The sequence below is a fragment of the Protomyctophum parallelum genome, assembly GCF_964188405.1.
Source record: "Protomyctophum parallelum genome assembly, chromosome: 17".
Taxonomy (NCBI): domain Eukaryota; kingdom Metazoa; phylum Chordata; class Actinopteri; order Myctophiformes; family Myctophidae; genus Protomyctophum; species Protomyctophum parallelum.
This window is the reverse complement of record NC_139719.1, coordinates 19,678,645-19,696,305: the sequence shown is the minus strand read 5'-3', so window position 1 is coordinate 19,696,305 and position 17,661 is coordinate 19,678,645. Positions and strand designations below refer to the sequence as shown.

Here is a 17,661-nt window from a genome sequence, read left to right as displayed (position 1 = left end):
GAAAACACTGCGAGAGCAGGCAGGCGCGTCAGCTACACTCCGTTACTTAAAGTTACCAAAATGTTGGTATTTTTCCAGTTTTTCATGTGTCTATGAGGTGACAGTACTTCATTAGACACCCTGGAGTCGTTATGTGCAATGGTGTATTAACTTTGTATTTAGGTTTTCTTCCTGGAGGCTGAACCCTTGACAGTCAAACGGGCCAATGAAGTAAACAGTAATATATTAGTGACACCACACTATCAGCCCCTCCCCTAACCCCTCCCCCTTTATCATACAACTACAGCTGTGGGAGCGGCTTCAGTTCAGGTGGATCACCACCCATCACCGCCCACCAGGCAAATCAGGCATACTTAATGAACTAGTGGGCGTGTCCACATAAAAGCACGATTTTAACAAATATTGTACACTTTTTGTGTACTTTTTGTATAATAATACCTGATCAGCTTTTTTTAGGGTGGAAATTGTGGCACTCCATCTTTAACAAGATATGTCTATAACTGCCTTTTCTCATCTTCGGAACATATCATGAATTAGAGCATATATACCTGTCTTTAGACGATGCCAAAACGGTTTCTCTCGACTGTAATGCCCTTTTTTCCGGCCTACCAAAGAAAACAACTGATAGATTGCAACTGGTACAAAATGCTGCAGCTATAGAGTTTTAACAAAAACTAAGATGAGAGATCACATTACCAGGGTTTTAGCCTCACTGCACTGGCAATGATTCGTTTATAGCTCCATTAGCTCTTAATGGTCTTGCACCTTTCCTATCTCGACGACTGTTTGCCTAGATATGTCCCTAACCGCCCCCTCAGGTCATCCACTGCTGGCCTGCTCGAACTAAAAGGGTGGCTATACTAAAAAATATGGCGAGGCAGCCTTCTGCTTTTATGGACCAACGGCCTGAAATGAACTGCCACTACAGCTCAGACATTTTTAAGACACAGCTTAAAACTCACCTCTTCGCTCTTGCTTTTAGTTGAGTTTTAAATCTCTAATATTTTTGTACTGATCTGCCACTGTTTTATGCTCTTTGCTATCGTCCTATTGTTTTAACTGCCTGCCTGTTTTAACGTTGTTCTTGTTTATGTTTGTATTATTATTTATTATGCTCCGTAAAGCACTTTGGGCTGCATTCATTTATGAAAGGTGCTATATAAATATAAATAAAGTTTATTATTATAAGTGCCAGGCATGCTCTGTTATATAATGCTCATTTGAATGGGCTGCTCATAATATGGGTAATTATTATACATTTATTTCATTGCATTGTAGAGAGTCGTGTCCCTTGATCACGAGGCAGAGTCAAATTAAGGGCGAGACCGAGACGAGACAGAAAACATGGAAAAGTGGACTCGAGACCGGACTCGAGTCCTACAAAACTACAAGACGGTCTATACTCCAGGCTTTACTCCCACTGTGGTCGGGCTCTGTGAGGGACTGACTGCGTGCAGTGCTGATATAGTAGTTCCATTTCATCCCTATACTGACCGCCTGAGGCGGTGCTTTCAGCACGGCATATTCACCTTTTGAGCACGAATACCGCCGTGCTTAAAACCACCACATTGAGCGGCCGTTGTGGGGATTCGTATAGAACCGTTTCGTTGTGTTAGCTGTGAGGCTGCTTCATGGCGTTATAACGGAGTCACTATAGCCGCAGTCGTCAACACTACGTCAACGCTATAGGCTAACTAGCGCTGGTTGAGGGGCTTATATACGGTTAGTCAGAGAGCGAGCAAGCTGTGGTTCTAACTAGCTCAGGCTGCAGCCTATGAGGACTAATTGTCCAGCAGCCTGCGTAGCTCCTGGGGGTCGCTGACGGGCAGAGCGCAGGTGAAGTCCTGGCACACGTGGGCCGTGGCGGCGCCGCCCTGCTGGCCAGACAGGGAGGAGAGGACTGGCAGACGCTGGTACAGAAAGCCCTCTGTGTCCCCGTCCGCCAGCATCAAGACCTGGGGAGAGAGACAGAGAGAGAGAGCGAGAGCGAGAGAGATAGAGAGACAGACAAAGAGAGAGAGAGAGAGACAGACAGAGAGAGATATTAATTATTAAGTCATATAAACCAAGAAATAGTCATCACTCAACAATCAAGCAAGGAATGTACGTTGGCATGGTATCAAATTAATTTTGTGCTGCTCGTAACCAACCTTTTTTTGTGAGCTATTGTACAAATAATTATAATCTTTTTTTGCATATATATATATATATATATATATATATATATATATATATATAAATACACACATGTAATTCTGATTATTTACAAAAAGTTCAAAAACATACAATAAACTAATCCCCCAGTCCACCCCCTGTAACCAAACATCAAAATGCTACTATGTTATTTATTTTATTTATTTATGTAATAAAGAAAATCCTTGGATATAATCCAAGGCCTTCCTTTCTTTCATTATCCACTTCTCAAACGTCTCAATATTAAATGAAAATCAGGGATCTGAATTAAACATCCTAATAGGGGAGAGTAGAACAAAACGTAATTATACTGATAAGACAGTGTGATTCAAAAATTAAGTGCTATTACAATAACCTGCACTCACAGTGAGGAGGGGGGTGGGAGAGAGAGGGGCACTCACAGTGAGGAGGGGGGTGGGAGAGAGAGGGGAGTTGCACCACTCAGTTCACACGGGTGTGATTTTAACATTAATAAGAGAAAAACATTTTTCCTGTACTCGGCAGCAATTCACTGGATTTGTTTACCTTCCAACCTTAAGTTGAACAGTTCCTTTTGATTTTTATTCTCTAAACCAATTACTGATCAATTAGATTGCTTTACTCGGAGGAACAGAAGACAGCGGAAACCAAACAAACAAACAAAACAAACAACCAACAAGACAGACATTACTTATGTAGGAAGGGGAGAAGAGAGAGGGAGGGATAGACAGAGAGAGAGAGAGAGAGAGAGAGAGAGAGGGGGTGACATTCACGTCAGGACATAATAGAGAACAGGAAAGCTGTGATCAGCAAACCAATCACCTTATATCATTTTGACGAGGGCTTTGAGGCCGCTCATGCAATCTTTCCTGGCGATTGATCGCAACCCTGGTCGATTTATTGATCGGCGTGTCGATGGAGGGATGTGTGTGTGTGTGTGTGTGTGTGTGTGTGTGTGTTTTCCTTTTCCCGGGTTTTTATCGGTCCGTCCATGTATCTGACTGTTCGGGGAACATGGCAACAGTTTGTGTTGTGTTTGACATCGGAGAAGAGGTCAACCTATATAAGGTTAGAAGATTCCTTTACACTTCCACTTCATAGTCGTACTACTATGAGAGATTGGAAATCAGGCCGTACTGAGAGATGCAGAGCATAACCACCACCAATCACCCGGGAGGACAGATCTTCCACTCAGTTAGATACACACGGTCTCCACATCACAGTCCCTGTCGAGAAGCAGCTTTGACAAACCGCTCCCAGACTTCTGCTCCGAGTGTCTCAGGTTTCCTCCACAAAAGCATGAAGAGGAGCCACGGCTGTCAGCCAATAACCACCTCTTCAACCAGCCAGGAACAAGGAGACACCGACGAAACAATAAGATCTTACAGCAGTCATCAACAGCTCGGGGAACAACTCCAGACACGACAGTTGGTTTGCACAGGAAAGAAAATGCACATCCGTAAACCGTGTGAAGAGAGCCTCACTTTAGGTGACTTGAATGAAAACCAGCGCACCCACACAGGAGAAAAACCTTTCTACTGTGAACAATGTGACAAGCGTTTCAGCCACTTATCTTATCTTAAGATACACCAGCGCACCCACACAGGAGAAAAACCATTCCATTGTACCCAGTGTGACAAACGCTTCAGTCAGTTAGGTCACCTGAAGCAGCATCATCGTACCCACACCGGAGAAAAACCTTACTGCTGCAAACAGTGTGACAAAAGCTTCAGCTGCCATGGAAATCTGAAGCGACATCATCGTACCCACACTGGAGAAAAACCTTTCTTCTGCAAACAATGTGGCAAGAGTTTCACCCTATTAGGTCTCCTGAAGCAGCATCATCGTACCCACACCGGAGAAAATCCTTTCGTCTGCAAACAATGTGGCAAGAGTTTCACCCTATTAGGTCTCCTGAAGCAACATCATCGTACCCACACCGGAGAAAATCCTTTCGTCTGCAAACAATGTGGCAAGAGTTTCAATCAGTCAGGTCAGCTGAAGAGACATCATCGTAACCACACAGGAGAAAAGCCTTTCCACTGCAAACAATGTGGAAAGACTTTCAGCCACTTATCTAATCTTAAGAAACACCAGCGCACCCACACAGGAGAAAAACCATTCCACTGCACCCAGTGTGACAAATGCTTCAGTCAGTTAGGTGACCTGAAGACACATCATCGTACCCACACTGGAGAAAAACCTTTCGTCTGCAAACAATGTGGCAAGAGTTTCAGTGTGTCAGGTCAGCTGAAGCAACATCATCGTATCCACACTGGAGAAAAACTGCATCTGCAAAGTGCAAACAATGTGGTAAGAGTTTCAGTGTGTCAGGTAGTCTGAACAAACACCAGTGTGTCCACACTGGAGGATCCAGTGGTGGAAAGTAACTAATTATATTCTCCAGTACTGTACCGTATACTGTACTTTATTTTTTCCCCCCACAATTGTTGTAACCCATTTGTTTCACCCAGTGTCAATGTCTAATGTAATACTGGGCACTACACTCCTTCCACCAACCTGGGGAAATTACCTCATGCTTCCTTCAAAATGTGACAGGGTAGGTTTTGATCGGGAAAGGAACCTGCAGCACCTGCTCGATTGGGGGCACCTGGAACGCAGCCTTTAAAAGGCAGAGGAGCGGTGCAGAGAGGGGGAAGCCGTGTAGTGGAGAGGACAGAGGGCAGAGGACAGAGACCTGGCTGGAAGGAGGGAGAGGGACATGGACTGGTGCCAGAGTCTGGGCATAGAGGACAGGGACACCCCCAGCCGCGGGAAATGGTTTCTTTGCACCAGGCAGGGTGTGTGCCCTGTCCGCCCCGTGAGAGGACCCGTCTGTGGGGTGGCTGAGAGGAAGCCCGTAGAAGGAAGGCCCTAGAGAGACGACAGCACATATAGGCAGCTGGGAGGGAATTCATCCACAATCATTAAGACTGTGCACTTGGTGACACGTTTTAGATTTTTGGCATGGTGTTAGGTTAAAAGATTCCTTCTGGAAAGGCGTCATTTTCAAGATGGCGTCCACGATGGCTGCCAGGAGCTATGCAAAGAGCCTCCCATTTTGACCTCCCGGTTTTAAGGGTATTTTAAGCACGGGATTTAATATGTAAAAATAAATATGCCTGCTTGCATATCTCCCGGCAGCCATCCATCTCGGCAACTTGAAATGTATGCTTTTCCTGAAGTTATTTCTTCCAAACGTTTTAGTATGTTATTTAGCATACCCGATACTAACAGAATCCACTGAAAAATCTCTTCTATCAATTATATGGGGTTTCAACCATGTAGCCTGCTGACTTATCTAATATTGGATTCATTGCAAAAGGACCACTAGGGTGCGAGCCCCAAAAAATCTAAAACTCACCAAGTGCACGATTTTCATAAATTCCCTCCCAGCTACTAGCCATTAGCCTAGCAACGCCTATAGCCACGCTACCCGGTGAGCTACATCAAACAGGGACGCAGTGAACGGACAGAAGCAATGATACTTCTAATGTCTTTTTTTTGTGAGTTGATGACGATCATTGCATTATGACATACCTGGCCACGATTATTTTCGACAATTACCCAGGCGGTCATCTAATACTCAAACCAACTCAGACATTTAGGCTAAATGTCTGAGCATTTATGTAGCGAATCAATACAGAAATAAACCAGTTGAATGCTACACACTGGGGATTTAAAAGTTATTGCGGTTCCACATTTTCTATTGCAAATAAACAACAAATAAAAACTAGACTAAAATGTTAAGAAGGGACAAGAGATCCAATATAAGTAATTTGAAAAAATTGGTAGCATGATGAAAATGGCCGATCTACAAGCTCACAATGCCTCGCAGCACGTTGTGAGCTTGTAGATCGGCTATTTTCAGCAATTATAAAAACAGTCATTACGAGTCTACGATGGCATCAAGGCCCGCCAAAATTCATTTTAGTCGACTAAAACTAGACTAACACTAAAACATTCCAGGTGACAAAAAAAAGGGTCATAATCAATTGTGTAAAGAATGTAAAACACAATTATATGAACTTATTTTTTTAGGTTTCAAGGTTCCAGTTCAAGGTTGTACTTTATCGTTACATTTCGTGTACAGTTACATAAGAGTAAAACTTATTTTTGTTTGGCTTCCTTCAGACAATGCAGCAGCAAACAAAGGGATAGTAGAATAAACTAGAACAGCACTCTGTCGAGTGCATACTTGCTTGTTGCACACTAGTAGGCTATAAATGGCCAACTAGTGCGCAAGCAAAGCGCGCAAGTACTTTCGACTGCTGTAAACTGTGGAATCTCAGTATCTCTGTGAAGGAACATTTGAAATGTCTAATTATTAGGTGTAACTATTTGCTACCTATCTACTTTATGCATGTAAACACCTAGTATTATTAAGTATGGTTCAAGTTTCTATCTATATAAGAAATACACTTTTATCAATTTAGAAATATTCTAGATCCCTTTTTAGTTTTTCAAAGATTTATTTTTTAGATATATACTTAGTTTTTGCACACTACACTAACGTTAAGCTTTATGGTTAAGTTTTTGACACTATCGTTACTTTTATACACCCCAGAAACATAATGTTGTATTACTTACGTCATCATTGAGAGCAGTTATACATATACTATATAGAGTATGTAGTTGTAAGTTGATTAGCGGTATACTGTGGTTACTTTGCGCCAAAAACCGTGCCAGCCAACCCGCCACATGATGCGTATGCAAATAAAACAGCAGATTTGTGCCTGGTTTATGGGACCAGATTACATAAATGACCATATTTCTTACGTCATCATTGAGAGCTAGTCATACAATAAACACCATGTACTCGGGCACAATTTGCTATTTTATTTTACTGATTATGTATATAGTACACGTATATGACTAGATCTAAATGATGACGTAAGACATACGTATACATATACATATACTATATAGAGTATGTAGTTGTAAGTTGATTAGCGGTATACTGTGGTTACTTTGCGCCAACAACCGTGCCAGCCAACCCGCCACTTGATGCGTATGCAAATAAAACAGCAAATTTGTGCCTGGTTTGCTGGGACCAGATTACATAAATGACCATATTTCTTACGTCATCATTGAGAGCTAGTCATACATATACACACCATGTACCCTGGTCCCAGCAAATCAGGCACAATTTGCTATTTTATTTTACTGATTATGTATATAGTATACGTATGACTAGCTCATATGGTCATTTATGTAATCTGGTCCCAGCAAACCAGGCACAAATTTGCTGTTTTATTTGCATACGCATCAAGTGGCGGGTTAGCTGGCACAGTGCACACAGACCGGGCAAAATTATTACTTGCGCGCTCTGCTTGCGCAAGTAAAGAGTGCAAGAAAGGGCAAACAAGTAAGAGTAGCATAATTATGTGCATGTTTTCCCTATAGTAGCAAAGTTAGCTAAAGCATAGGTTCCATGTATACAGCATCATTTTGTTTAGAAAGGTGCAGTTCGAGGCCATGTTCCATATATACAGGTTCTTATTGGTCCGTTCATGTATCTGACTGTTCAGGGAACATGGCAACTGTTTGTGTTGTGTTTGACATCAGAGAAGAGGTCCCGGTCAACCTATAATATAGGTATATTATAAGGTTTGAAGATGCCTTTACACTTCCACTTCATAGCCGTACTACTACGAGAGATCGGAAATCAGGCTGTACTGAGAGATGCAGAGCATAACCACCACCAATCACCCAGTAGGACAGATCTTCCACTCAGTGAGACATACACACTATCCACATCACAGTCCCTGTAAAGGAGCAGCTTTGACAAACCGCTCCCAGACTTCTTCTCCGAGTGTCTCAGGTTTCCTCCACAAACGCATGAAGAGGAGCCACGGCTGTCAGCCAATAACCACCTCTTCAACCAGCCAGGAACAAGGAGACGCAGACGAAACAATAAGATCTTACAACAGTCATCAACAGGTGAGAAAGACTTCAACTCAGCTCGGGGAACAACTCCAGTCACAACAGTTGACTTGCACAGGAAAGAAAACGCACATCCATAAACCGTGTGAAGAGAGTCTCAAGTTAGGCGACTTGAATGAAAACCAGCGCACCCACACAGGAGAAAAACCTTTCTACTGTGAACAATGTGACAAGAGTTTCAGCCTCTTATCTTATCTTAAGACACACCAGCGCACCCACACAGGAGAAAAACCATTCCATTGTACCCAGTGTGACAAACGCTTTAGTGAGTTAGGTAACCTGAAGACACATCATCGTACCCACACTGGAGAAAAACCTTTCGTCTGCAAACAATGTGGCAAGAGTTTCAGTCGATTAGATAACCTGAGGACACATCATCTTACCCACACCGGAGAAAAACCTTTCGTCTGCAAACAATGTGGCAAGAGTTTCAGTGAGTTAGGTAACCTGAAGACACATCATCGTACCCACACTGGAGAAAAACCTTTCGTCTGCAAACAATGTGGCAAGAGTTTCAGTCGGTCAGATGACCTGAAGACACATCATCGTACCCACACTGGAGAAAAACCTTTCGTCTGCAAACAATGTGGCAAGAGTTTCAGTCAGTCAGGTGACCTGAAGACACATCATCGTACCCACACTGGAGAAAAACCTTTCGTCTGCAAACAATGTGGCAAGAGTTTCAGTCAGTCAGGTGACCTGAAGACACATCATCGTACCCACACTGGAGAAAAACCTTTCGTCTGCAAACAATGTGGCAAGAGTTTCAGTCAGTCAGGTGACCTGAAGACACATCATCGTACCCACACTGGAGAAAAACCTTTCGTCTGCAAACAATGTGGTAAGAGTTTCAGTCAGTCAGGTAGTCTGAACAAACACCAGTGTGTCCACACTGGAGGATCCAGTGGTGGAAAGTAACTAATTATATTCTCCAGTACTGTACCGTATACTGTACTTTATTTTTTTTTCCCCACAATTGTTGTAACCCATTTGTTTCACCCAGTGTCAATGTCTAATGTAATACTGGGCACTACACTCCTTCCACCAACCTGGGGAAATGACCTCATGCTTCTTTCAAAATGTGACAGGGTAGGTTTTGATCGGGAAAGGAACCTGCAGCACCTGCTCGATTGGGTGCACCTGGAACGCAGCCTTTAACCCATTCTGGTCGGGAACCATTTTTGGTGTTAGCACTACTGTATGTTATGCTTTAGCTATTGAAAAATAGCAGATCTACAAGCTCATAGCGCGCCACCGAGTGGCGCGCTACGAGCTTGTAGATCTGCTATTATTTGAAGAATCGTGAAAAGTGACATGAAATTGTTTGAGAACGACTGACATAGAAAAACCTAGCTTTTTCAAGAAAACAGTCAGGATTTAGAAGACATTTGCAGAATCGTTCCCAGGTCAGAATGGGTTAAAAGGCAGAGGAGCGGTGCAGAGAGGGGGAAGCCGTGTAGTGGAGAGGACAGAGGGCAGAGGACAGAGACCTGGCTGGAAGGAGGGAGAGGGAGAGCGGTCATGGACTGGTGCCAGAGTCTGGGCATAGAGGACAGGGACACCCACAGCCGTGGGAAATGGTTTCTTTGCACCAGGCAGGGTGTGTGCCCTGTCCGCCCTGTGAGAGGACGCGTCTGTGGGGTGGCTGAGAGGAAGCCCGTAGAAGGAAGGCCCTAGAGAGACGACAGCACATATAGGCAGCTGGGAGGGAATTCGTCCACAATCATTAAGACTGTGCACTTGGTGACACGTTTTAGATTTTTGGCATGGTGTTATAGGTCAAAAAATTACTTCTGGAAAGACGTCATTTTCAAGATGGCGTCCACGATGGCTGCCAGCAGCTATGCAAAGAGCCTCCCAGTTTGACCTCCCGGTTTTATAGGTATTTTAAGCACGGGATTTAATATGTAAAAATAAAGATGCCTGTTTGCATATCTCCCGGCAGCCATCCATCTCGGCATCTTGAAATGTATGCTTTTCCTGAAGTTATTTCTTCCAAACGTTTTAGTATGTTATTTAGCATACCCGATACTAACAGAATCCACTGAAAAATATCTTCTATCAATTATCTGGGGTTTCAACCATGTAGCCTGCTGACTTATCTAATATTGGATTCATTGCAAAAGGACCACTAGGGGGCGAGCCCCAAAACATCTAAAACTCACCAAGTGCACGATTTTCATAAATTCCCTCCCAGCTACTAGCCATTAGCCTAGCAACGCCTATAGCCACGCTACCCGGTGAGCTACATCAAACAGGGACGCAGTGAACGGACAGAAGCAATGATACTTCTAATGTCTTTTTTTTGCTTGTGTGTCGATGACGATCATTGCATTATGACATACCTGGCCACGATTATTTTCGACAATTACCCAGGCGGTCATCTAATACTCAAACCAACTCAGACATTTAGGCTAAATGTCTGAGCATTTATGTAGCGAATCAATACAGAATTAAACCAGTTGAATGCTACACACTGGGTATTTAAAAGTTTTTGCGTTTCCACATTTTCTATTGCAAATAAACAACTATAGACTAAAATGATAAGGGACTAGTGGACAAGAGATCCAGTATAAGTAACTTTACAATTGGTTGCATGCTGAAAATGGCCGATCTACAAGCTCACATCGCCTTGCAGCGCGACGCGTTGTGGGCTTGTAGATCGGCTATTTTCAGCAAGTATAAAAACGAGTCTACGATGGCATCAAGGCCCACTAAAATACATTTTAGTCGACTAAAACTAGACTAACACTAAAACATTCCAGGTGACTAAAAAAAGGTCATAATCAATTGTGTAAAGAATGTAAAACACAATTATATGAACTTATTTTGTTTTCAAGTTGTACTTTATTGTACTTTATTGTTACATCTTGTGTACAGTTACATAAGAGTAAAACTTATTTTTGTTTGGCTTCCTTCAGACAATGCAGCAGCAAACAAAGGGATAGTAGAATGAAAGAGTGCAAGAAAGAGCAAACAAGTAAGAGTAACATATTTATGTGCATGTTTTCCCTATAGTAGCAAAGTTAGGTAAAGCTTACGTATGTTCCATATATACAGCATCATTTTGGTTAGAAAGGTGCAGTTCGAGGCCATGTTCCATATATACAGGTACAACAATTTAGTTTAGAAAGGTGCAATTAGAAGATAATAGTGCGAGAAGAGAGCGAAGGTGTGCGTGCGTGCGTGCGTGCGTGCGTGCGTGCGTGCGTGCGTGCGAGGGAAGGTGATCTAGGGTTTTGCTTTGCCCTGCTTTTCCCGGGTTCTTATCGGTCCGTTCATGTATCTGACTGTTCGGGGAACATGGCAACAGTTTGTGTTGTGTTTGACATCGGAGAAGAGGTCCCGGTCAACCTATATAAGGTTTGAAGTTGCCTTTACACTTCCACTTCATAGTCGTACTACTACGAGAGATTGGAAATCAGGCTGTACTGAGAGATGCAGAGCATAACCACCACCAATCACCCGGGAGGACAGATCTTCCACTCAGTTAGATACACACAGTCTCCACATCACAGTCCCTGTCGAGAAGCAGCTTTGACAAACCGCTCCCAGACTTCTTCTCCGAGTGTCTCAGGTTTCCTCCACAAACGCATGAAGAGGAGCCACGGCTGTCAGCCAATAACCACCTCTTCAACCAGCCAGGAACAAGGAGACACCGACGAAACAATAAGATCTTACAACAGTCATCAACAGGTGAGAAAGACTTCAACTCAGCTCGGGGAACAACTCCAGTCACAACAGTTGACTTGCACAGGAAAGAAAACGCACATCCGTAAACCGTGTGAAGAGAGTCTCAATTTAGGTGACTTGAATGAAAACCAGCGCACAGGAGAAAAACCTTTCTTCTGCACCCAGTGTGACAAACGCTTCAGTGAGTTAGGTAGCCTGAAGAGACATCATCGTACCCACACTGGAGAAAACCTTTTGTCTGCAAACAATGTGGCAAGAGTTTCAGTCAGTCAGGTCACCTGAAGCAGCATCATCGTACCCACACCGGAGAAAAACCTTTCGTCTGCAAACAATGTGGCAAGAGTTTCAGTCAGTCAGGTCACCTGAAGCAACATCACCGTATCCACACTGGAGAACAACCTTACTGCTGCAAACAGTGTGACAAACGCTTCAGTTTGTTAGCTCACCTGAAGAGACATCATCGTACCCACACTGGGGAAAAATCTGTCTGTAAACAATGTGACAAGAGTTTCAGCCACTTATCTTATCTTAAGACACACCAGCGCACCCACACAGGAGAAAAAACATTCCATTGTACCCAGTGTGACAAACGCTTCAGTGAGTTAGGTAGCCTGAAGAGACATCATCTTACCCACACTGGAGAAAAACCTTTTGTCTGCAAACAATGTGGCAAGAGTTTCAGCCGATTAGGTCCCCTGAAGAAACATCACCGTACCCACACTGGAGAACAACCATACTTCTGTAACCAGTGTGACAAACGCTTCACTGAGTTAGGTGGCCTGAAGATACATTATCGTACCCACACTGGGGAAAAACCTTACGTCTGTAAACAATGTTGCAAGAGTTTCAGTGTATTCAGTCACCTGAAGACACATCATCGTACCCACACTGGAGAAAGACCTTACGTCTGCAAACAATGTGGCATGAGTTTCAGTCAGTCAGCTCACCTGAAGAAACATCACCGTACCCACACTGGAGAAAAACCTTTCGTCTGCAAACAATGTGGCAAGAGTTTCAGTCAGTCAGGTCACCTGAAGCAGCATCATCGTACCCACACTGCATACAATGTGACAAGAGTTTCAGTTGATTAAGTAGTCTGAACAAACACCAGTGTGTCCACACTGGAGGATCCAGTGGTGGAAAGTAACAAATTATATGTTCTCCAGTACTGTAACGTACTGTACTTTTTTATTATTATCGCGACCAAAGGTCTGTGTATGCCTTGTCTCTAGCTGCCGCTGATTGGCCAGGCTGTTTGGCGGCCGGAGCATCGAGTCTGCCTGAGAGCCAGAGCAGGAGCAGGAGGGGAGGGGAAGGGGGGGGGGGGACCCAGATTACTCTCTGCTGCCCCATCTGGCGGGGTCAGGTTAGAACAGTGTATAGTCGCCCTCCTCCTGGACCTCTCGTCCTGTATCGACGAGCCGTATGGTCCGTCTCTCTGCCCAAAAAGTGCCCCCCCCCTGTCCAAATGCCCATTAACCCATTCAAGGCACGACGTCAAAAAAAAAAAAAAAAAACTTCTAAATTCTGACAGTTTTCTGACATGTTTCTGTATTAGCGGTGCTCAATTTTTCAAAAATATCAGACCTACAAGCTCGTAGCGCGCCAATCGGTGGCGCGCTATGAGCTTGTAGATCTGCTATTTTTCAATAGCTAAATTATAGCATAATAATGTTTAAAACACAAAGAGGGGAACCCGCCCAGAATGGGTTAAGACACCCATTTGCACCAGCAGCCATCTGCACTAATAGCGCTATAAGAAGCATGCAGTCACTGGCCTCCTAAACTAAAGGGCCGTCCAAACGCCCAGAGAGCGATAACTATAAATATGCCATTTTAGAAGTCACTATTCGAAACTCGAGTGGAGGGCAGAGTCATACACGACTATAACAACAGAGGAGAACGATATACCATTCAAATCATTTGCAGAGCGATTTAAACCCATTCTGGACGGGAACCCCTTTTGGTGTTTTAAGCATTAGCTTTAGCCATTGAAAAATAGCAGATCTACAAGCTCATAGCTCATCTACAAGCTTGTAGGTCTATTTTTTTTAAATACGTGAAAAAGTGGCGCAAATCTCTGAAAATATATTCTTTCACAGCGAACGTTTTTTAACTCATATCTTTGTTTCTGGAAGGGGGGGGGAGGTCCCTGGAAAAACATATTTTCAGATGGGGGTCGGCGGCCAATTACAAATATTTTTGGGCGTCCTTGACATGAAAATGTCGGAGAAGGACTGACAGAGAAACATGGGTTTTTCTGAAAACTGTCAGAATTTAGAAGGCATTTGAACGATGGAAAGAAACACCGACAGTCAATTGAAATCCACCCTCGCTACATCGCTCACGTGTATACAGAACATTATCGTTCATCAGTGTGGCATGCTCACGATGTCATTATCCTTACAGAACATTATCGTTCATCAGTGTGGCATGCTCACGTTGTCATTATCCTTACAGAACATTATCGTTCATCAGTGTGGCATGCTCACGTTGTCATTATCCTTAATGCGTATCTTCATGCTAGCCATCAGTCTCGCTTTGGACGACCGATAACTGTCTACGCATTGTAAATAAATGGTAAATGGTGCATTTATATAGCGCCTTTATCCAAGTGGTGGAAACAGTACTCTATTGTTTCACTTAACCATTTTAGGACGGTAACCCCTTTTGGTGTTTTAAGCATTATGTTATACTTTAGCTATTGAAAAATAGCAGATCTACAAGCTCATAGCGCAGCGCTACGAGCTTGTGGGTCTGCTATTTTTTTTAAATATGGCGCAAACCTTTGAATGTATATTCTTTCAGAGCGAACGTTTTTAACTAAATATTTGCTTCTGGGGGGGTCCCTGGAACAACATATTTTCAGATGGGGGTCCGCAGCCAATTACAACGACTGACAGAAACATGGGTTTTTCAGAAAACTGTCTTCTCTGATTTAGAAGGCATTTGTAGAATCTTTTCTCAGGTCTAAATAAAGGTTAAGTAAAAGCATCAATACTGCAATGTGGAAATACTATAGAAATACTAATATTAATTTACTTCTACAAAAGTATTGGTATCAAAATATACGTAAAGTACCAAAAGTAGAAAGTACCTCAGTGTGGGTAACGTCTCATTTCAAGTTTTCAAATGTATGAAAATATTTAAAAAAAAATAGCAGATCTACAAGCTCACAATGCTTCACATCATGACGCATTTTGTGAGCTTGTAGATCGGCTATTTTCAGATGGTTGAAATGTATATATGGCTGAAGTGGTTAATGTATGTTTGTAATAATATAATCAAAATCTACAAAGTAACTATAGCAACTATCGGTAATTGTAGTAGCGTAAAAGTACAGTATTGGTCTCTGAGATGTAGTGTATTGACAAGTAAATGTATTGGCAATTGTGGAAATACTCAAGTAAAGTAAAATACCTCAAAAGTACAGTATGTAGCATCGCATATACTCCCATTCACAGCGACGGTGGAGGAAACCATGCAAGGCACCAACCTAATGTACTCATCAGGACCAATTAGGGGTTGTGTCTTGCCCGAGGACACTATTATATTATATTATATATATATTATTATATGGCACTGCCTCTGGGGGAGCCCATGATCCAACACGTTTGTTCAGTAACAGGGCTCTCCCTGTCTCTCAGTCTTTAACAGTTTGACTGCGGAAACACACTAAACCCGTCTTTTTCCCAATTGTCTTTCTCTGCGGAACACACTAAACCCGTCTTTTTCCCAATTGTCTTTCTCTGCGTAAACACACTGAACCCGTCTTTTTTCAATTGTCTTTCTCTGCAGAAACACACTAAACCCGTCTTTTTTCCCAATTGTCTTTCTCTGCGGAACACACTAAACCCGTCTTTTTCCCAATTGTCTTTCTCTGCGGAAACACACTAAACCCGTCTTTTTCCCAATTGTCTTTCTCTGCGGAAACACACTAAACCCGTCTTTTTCCCAATTGTCTTTCTCTGCGGAAACACACTAAACCCGTCTTTTTTCAATTGTCTTTCTCTGCAGAAACACACTAAACCCGTCTTTTTCCCAATTGTCTTTCTCTGCGGAAACACACTAAACCCGTCTTTTTCCCAATTGTCTTTCTCTGCGGAAACACACTAAACCCGTCTTTTTCCCAATTGTCTTTCTCTGCAGAAACACACTAAACCCGTCTTTTTCCCTATTGTCTTTCTCTGCAGAAACACACTAAACCCGTCTTTTTCCCAATTGTCTTTCTCTGCGGAAACACACTAAACCCGTCTTTTTCCCTATTGTCTTTCTCTGCAGAAACACACTAAACCCGTCTTTTTCCCAATTGTCTTTCTCTGCAGAAACACACTAAACCCGTCTTTTTCCCTATTGTCTTTCTCTGCAGAAACACACTAAACCCGTCTTTTTCCCTATTGTCTTTCTCTGCGGAAACACACTAAACCCGTCTTTTTCCCAATTGTCTTTCTCTGCGGAAACACACTAAACCCGTCTTTTTTCCTATTGTCTTTCTCTGCGGAACACGCTATAAACTCCCCAGAAGCAAAGATTTGAGTTAAAAAAAACGTTTGCTCCGAAAGGAAAATATTCGAAAGATGTGCGACACATTTTCACGATTCTTAAAAAAAATAGCAGATCTACAAGCTCGTATAGCGCGGCACAGCACTCGGTGCCGTGCTACGAGCTTGTAGATCTTCTATTTTTCAAGATCTTAAGTATATAACATTATGCTTAAAACACCAAAAGGTGTTCCCGTACAGAAAGGGTTGGTTAAATGAAGAGTGATTCTACGGTGTATCGTCACACAGGTCAATCAGTACACCTGTTGGACTACTGTATAGCAGCTGCTGTGTGAACTATAAGATCCCTGTAAAAGGTGGAACGGAGCTAATGCTCCATCTATCAGCTGGGAGCAGGAAAACAATGGATTTATCCTCCAACCGGAACGGGAGCCGTGAGAAGACAGCCCCAAGGCTGGATTAACACCACCACAACAAGGGGTGCACATTCCATTTCTCGTGACTGACACACGTGCACGCACGCAGCACACACAATGACACACACACACACACACACACGGGGGAAGCTATAGTCTGGCGAGGACCGGAGTATATGATGGAATGTGGTCAGAACAGCATGACTGTTGCCATGGTGACAAGAGGTGGATTTCCCGCCCTTAATGAACCCTTCACATCTTTCTTCGGGCTCTTCCTCAAACCCCCCCCCCCCCTCCCCCGCCTTTCTAAGACCGCCCCTCACTTCACACGGGTGTGATTTTATTTCCTATATTTAGTTTTAGTATTATTATTATTTAAAAAAATCTAAAAACATTCCCAAATAAAGCAACATTTTTCATGACAAGAAAACAAATTCAATTATTTTTTTGCCAGTACTTCCAGGACTTATACAAAACAAATGTTTACGTATACTTGTGGAAAAATATTATTATTTTTATATATTGGGAAGATCTACAAGCTCACAACACGGCGCTTCGTGCCTCGTTGTGAGCTTGTAGATCTGCTATTTTCACTATAGTTTTGGGTCCCATGCAGGGAACCTTGTGTTTTTTGGTCCACCTCTTTCATTCAAAGATACGGGGGCTCCATTCCTCCACGGTTCCTCTGGCTAGACTAAAAATAATGATAACCCATTTAGGCCTGACGTCGAAATTAAAAAAAAACTTTTCTGAAAAACCTGTTTGTATGTTTCTATATCAGTGGTGCTCAATATTTCATGTCAAGGACCCCCAAAAATTATATGTAATTGGCCGGCCGACCCCCATCTGAATTTTTTTTGTTCCAGCTAGAAGCAAAGATTTTGAGTTCAAAACGTTCGCTGTGAAATAATATATATTCAAAGATTTGCGAC

At 42.9% G+C, this 17,661-nt stretch overlaps 1 protein-coding gene across 2 annotated transcripts in view; it reads right to left on the bottom strand.

Moving 5' to 3' along the window:
* Nucleotides 1-290: 290 nt before the first annotated feature.
* Nucleotides 291-17,661, bottom strand: part of spata20 (spermatogenesis associated 20) — a 93,081-nt gene continuing 75,710 nt past the window's right edge. For both annotated transcript variants that reach the window (XM_083787286.1, XM_083787287.1), the window contains exon 16: nt 291-1,955. In XM_083787286.1, coding sequence (XP_083643412.1) covers nt 1,782-1,955 — 174 coding nt within the window. In that variant the 3' untranslated portion in view covers nt 291-1,781. The remainder of the gene's footprint in view (nt 1,956-17,661) is intronic.